The following is a 4,964-nucleotide window of genomic DNA, read 5'->3' as shown; positions in this document are numbered from 1 at the left end:
GTGCGGGTCTGGGCTGCCACTGCCAGCCCTCTGTCAGTGTGAAAAAGACTGAAAGAGGCCTTTTGATTGAGCCACTGCTTCTTTAGAGGGTAAGCCAGATCCCAGAAGAGCCCTGATTTGGTGTAAATATGCCACATCCTCCTGCCCCCTCACTGTCTCCCAACTGTCTGCTGCCAAGAACTCTCAGGAGAAGCCAGAAATGGGAACCGATACTCGAGGTGCTAAGTAAAGGTACAGGATTTCATCAGCAATCCAGCTGCTCACCTCAGGCTGCAGCCCTGGGCAGTCCTGACACGAGCTGGGGTGTGAGTGTAGCTGGGAGACATCACCCCACTGTCCTGTGAGCTGTGCAGGTGTTTCCAAGGCAGGGGCAGTGTTCGGGGCACTGGAGCTCCTGAGCCCTGTCTGGGTGTATGTGGGGGAGAGGACGTTTGTGTATGTGAGAGGGGAGCGCTGCATGAGGGAGGTGTGGAGCTCAGCAGCACCCGCTGAGCGTGGTCCTGGGGCACCCACTGCCCAGAGCCAGGCACAAACCAGCCACAGGAAGGTGACAGGATTCAGTTCTGTCCCACAGCCAGAGCCACCTGTCCAGGGGCTCAGGGAGTCACAGAATCCCCGTGCTTGGAGAAACTCTGGACTCAGTGGAACCTGATCCAAACTGGGTCTCCTCCAGGCAGGGTTACAGACCTCCAGACTGCCCTTCCCAGCTGCGATTGTTCTTGGATTCTGTGAGTTCTTTCCTGCTCGTGTAGGTGTCAACACCACTTTTAGAAAAACACCCCGGAACATTCCTGGGAGTCCAAATCCATCCCTGCCCCGGGAGCTGACTCTGGCTGCCCCAGAGGCACCTGAGCAGGGACAGTCCACTTCAGCGTCACTTCTCTCTCTCCAGAGCTTCAGAGCCTCCCCATGGGTCACTCCTGCCCCCAGACCAGCCAGGAAAGCTCTGCTCCTGCCCATGCATTTGCTTTGCAGGAGGCTCAGCGGGGGAGGCCTTTCCCTCCCAATCTGACATGAAATGACACATCTGTAGGGCCTCTGCCTGGTTGTACCAAGTGTGCACATCCTCGTTTGGTGGTAACCCAGCCTGTGAGGAGCGAGATCCCAGCCAGATGGGGGGAGAGGAGGGTGAGCCCTCTGCCTGCCCCAGGGAGGCTCGTGCAGGATGCAACTCCAGAGCTGCCAGTGCTGCCTCCGCTCTCACCTCGTCACCTTAACGTGAGATGGGGCCCTTCTGACGAGCCCATAAACCCCGAGTGGCACAACACAACACTGATGTCTCCAGCTCGTGGCCCAAGGCTGCTGCTGGGCTGGGCTGGGCTGGTTGGTCAGGGCTGGTGGCTGGAGTGGTGTCTCTCATTGTTACAGTCCTTGTGAACAACTCAAGGAGTAAATAAAAACCTACTAATAGGATCTTTGGCCAATTCTTAAGTCTTGGGTGGGGACTGTCTCTGTTGGAAACTCACTCTTAATTCTGCCCTTTAGGATTTTCTGCTGGATTATTCATGAAGCAAAGCTTCACTTTTGCTGGCTGGGGAGAATCAATACCAGCTTCTTCCCAAGTAGAACATTTTGTCCCTTTGTTTTGCTTTCAGCGGGAGCCTGTACATTTTCTCACCTCCACGGAGCATTTTGAAGGTTTGTCTTGTGCGTTACCTCCCTGGAAACACGAGTTCCTCTTCAAGCCCTTCAGTACATCCTGCCCTGGAAAGGCAGGGATGGGTCTGCTGGCCGCTCTCATGGGGTCACATCCTGCTGTGACCCAGTTCTGATGCTGCTGCTTCAGTCTGCCCAGCTGCTGAGTTTCTGCCCAACCACACACTGGACACATCACTTTTGGAGCTGAATCCCCTGAGCCCTTTGCAGGAGAGCAGGGCAGGTCAGGGAAGGGAGAGGAGCTACTGACAGCTCCAGGGTCAGTATCAGAGCCTGGAAACTCCCCCTGCATTGCCTGTCACCCTGCAGGTGTCAGAGGGGCACAGGTATCACATATGTGTGTCAGAGGGGCACACATACAGGGACAGATCCATGTATGGGACCAGTGAGTGCTTCCTTGTGAGTACTGCACTCCCCAAATGGGGCCTGTCCCCTTGTTTGCTTCCCTATTTCTCGCTGGCTGAAGACTGATGGAGCAGTTTGGGGGACAGGTGTCAGGAGAAGCTATTGAACATCTGGAGTGAGTGGTGAGCTGTTTATGGGGGGACCAGGTAGTGGGGAGAGGATTTGGAGCCATCAAAGGCTGCTGGGGCAGGATGCTGCAGTTTGCACTGAAATCAGCAGAATCTGTGTTTTGCATATGGGCAGATGAATTAATGCTGGGCTCCATCCATCCCACATGCCCATGGTGGACAAAGGAGCTGTAATTGTTTTGCAACTGCAGCTCTACTGTAACAGTATTAGAATTATGGAATGGTTTAATTTGGGAAAGACCTTTAAGATCATTGAGTCCAACCGTTCCCCCAGCACTGCCATGTTCACCACTAACCCATGTCCCCTGGTGCCACATCCACACATATTTTGAACACTTCCATGGATGGCGACTCCACCACTGCCCTGGGCAGACTGCGCCGGACCACCCTTTCAGGGAAGAAATTTTTCCCTATATCCAACCTAAACCTCCCCAGGACAACTTGAGGCCGTTTCCTCTTGTCCTGTCACTTTTTACCTGGGAGGACCCTGACCCCCCCCGGCTCCCCCCTCCTGTCAGGTACTTGTGCAGAGCCACAAGGTCCCCCCTGAGCCTCCTTTGCTCCAGGCTGAGCCCCCACAGCTCCCTCAGTTGCTCCTGGTGCTCCAGACCCTTCCCCAGCTCTGTTGCCATTCTCTGGACATGCTCCAGCCCCTCCATGACCTTCTTCTTGTGAGGGTACCAAGACTGCCCCCAGGATTGGAGGTGTGGCCTCGGCAGTGCCAGCACAGAGGGATGATTACCAGTCCCTGCTGGTCACACCATGGCTGGTACAAGCCAGGTGTCATTGGCCTTCTCAGCCACCTGGGCACACCTGGGCTCATGTTCAGCCCCTGATGATTCATTATTGCTGCTGACTGTAATCAGAGTCTTTTCCTCCTCTCTGCTGCCATGCTCTTCTCCAACAGACCTTGCAACAAATTCCCTGCTGGTCTCTGTGCCAGAGATCTCACAGCTGGAGCAGCTGTTTTTCACTACTGGGCTGAAGCTGCAGGGCAGAGACACCTGAGGGTGGCTGCCTGGTCCAACACAGGGTTTGTGCAAACCCTTGATACAGCAGTTTGACAAACATCTGGAAGGTAGAGAACAGAAGCTAAACTCCCACTGGCTCAGGAAATATTTTATTCTTTATACTTTCATTAAAAAATAAACATAGGAAACAAAACCACAGAACACTTGTGTGATAGAAACAAACGCAGAAGGTCAGAGCATTGGCTGAAAGTGCATAATTAGGTCATGCTACCATGTCCCTGATCCCACCCTGTCCCCAAGCATTTTTTCCAGGAGCAGCACTACATGGAGCCCAGGCACTGTGGGGCTGAGCTGATGGCAGAGGGGAGCCCGTGCTCCCAGGAATGCAGCGAGGCAGGACATGCTGAGCAGGGAGTGCTCCGTGAGCTGGTGTGAGCCACTGATGGAGCCTCACCTGAGCTCGTGGGGCAGGCCAGGGATAGCAAGTGTCATGGGATGTGGAGTTATGAGACAGGGGAATAAACAGCTGAGAACAAAGGGCAAAACGGAATCCTGGATGTCACTCCGGAACAGCCCTGGAAGCAGAAAAACCCTAGATAAAAGGAAAACCAACACAAAGAACTTGAGTGAAAGGCTGCCTTGGGTCCCCCTGCCAGGTCTGTCTGGGGACAAACCCCAGTGACTCACCAGCAGGACCTTGGTGGGCAGCAGCCACTGTGTCCCTACTCTCCTGGCCTCAGCTCAGGTGACCTCCTCACAGGGTGGGGCACAGGCACGGCCGAAGCACAGCCAAGCTCCTGGTGCCACACATCGTTTGCAGCTGGAGCTGTCAAGCTTTTTGAGGACACACGATGTGATGAACCCTGCTGAGCACTTGATCAAGAGCAGGAACGCTGCAGACGCTTCTGTGGCGGCAACGAGCTCCTCCCCTGCCCTCTGCCCCTGTGGCCTCAGGCTCTGTCTCAGTAGTTGACAGCTTTAACCTGCGACTCCGTTTGTGTGCAGCCCTGCGAGGACCCTGCAGACGCAGTGACAGTGCAGGCCCCCCTCACACACGCTCACCCAACCCGGCTCTGCACCCACGCGCGCTCAAGGAGCACGTTTGAACATTCAGTATGTACACGATGATTTGAAGCTGGAACATAAGAGCAGCTGGATTCACCCTCACACATCCACATGGCTGAGAGCGACCTGAGGACCCGCGGGGTCCTGCGGTGGCTGAAGAGGTGACCCAGTGGTATGTACATGTCCTTGGGAGGGGTCACCAGGCTGGCTGAGACCAGGCTGGGGCAACTCTGCTCTGCCCACAGACTGAGCCACAGGAACAGCAGAGAGTGCAGCTTCTCCTGACCCATTCACCCCCTTCCTCCAGCTTCCCACAGAGCCCCTGATTTCAAATGACTGCTGAGATCACACAGTTATGCACATGCTCTAGTCACAAGCAGCACAGAAAGCTGCTGTTCTGGTGCCTATTCCCACAGCATCCACAACTCTCAAGAACAGTCACTGCAAATCATTTGGGACTCTTCCTCCAGCTGAGACTTTTTAGAATGTTTTTCTTTGTGAGCTCCCTCCTGATCACTTCTCCCGCAGGACGCAGACTCCCGCGTCGCAGCGCTGCATCCCCAGGGAGGTGACCACTTCCCAGCTGTCAATGATGGGATCGTAGCACTCGATGCTGCTCAGCAGTGAGTTGCCATCGTATCTGCCGGGACAGAAAGTTACAAATGAAGGACGGTGCTGGAGGAAGGGGCTGAGGCATTCAGAGCTCTTCCTGGGAGGCTGGGCAGCTGCAAACAGCAGG

General features: G+C 55.1%; 1 protein-coding gene across 1 annotated transcript in view; it reads right to left on the bottom strand.

Moving 5' to 3' along the window:
- Positions 1-3,292: 3,292 nt before the first annotated feature.
- Positions 3,293-4,964, bottom strand: part of KLHL12 (kelch like family member 12) — a 24,648-nt gene continuing 22,976 nt past the window's right edge. Inside the window, exon 11 of the mRNA XM_008638015.2 lies at positions 3,293-4,865. Coding sequence (XP_008636237.1) covers positions 4,739-4,865 — 127 coding nt within the window. The 3' untranslated portion in view covers positions 3,293-4,738. The remainder of the gene's footprint in view (positions 4,866-4,964) is intronic.

This window comes from Corvus brachyrhynchos, unplaced genomic scaffold (assembly GCF_000691975.1).
Source record: "Corvus brachyrhynchos isolate BGI_N302 unplaced genomic scaffold, ASM69197v1 scaffold67, whole genome shotgun sequence".
Lineage (NCBI taxonomy): Eukaryota > Metazoa > Chordata > Aves > Passeriformes > Corvidae > Corvus > Corvus brachyrhynchos.
This window is presented reverse-complemented; position numbering and strand designations above follow the sequence as displayed.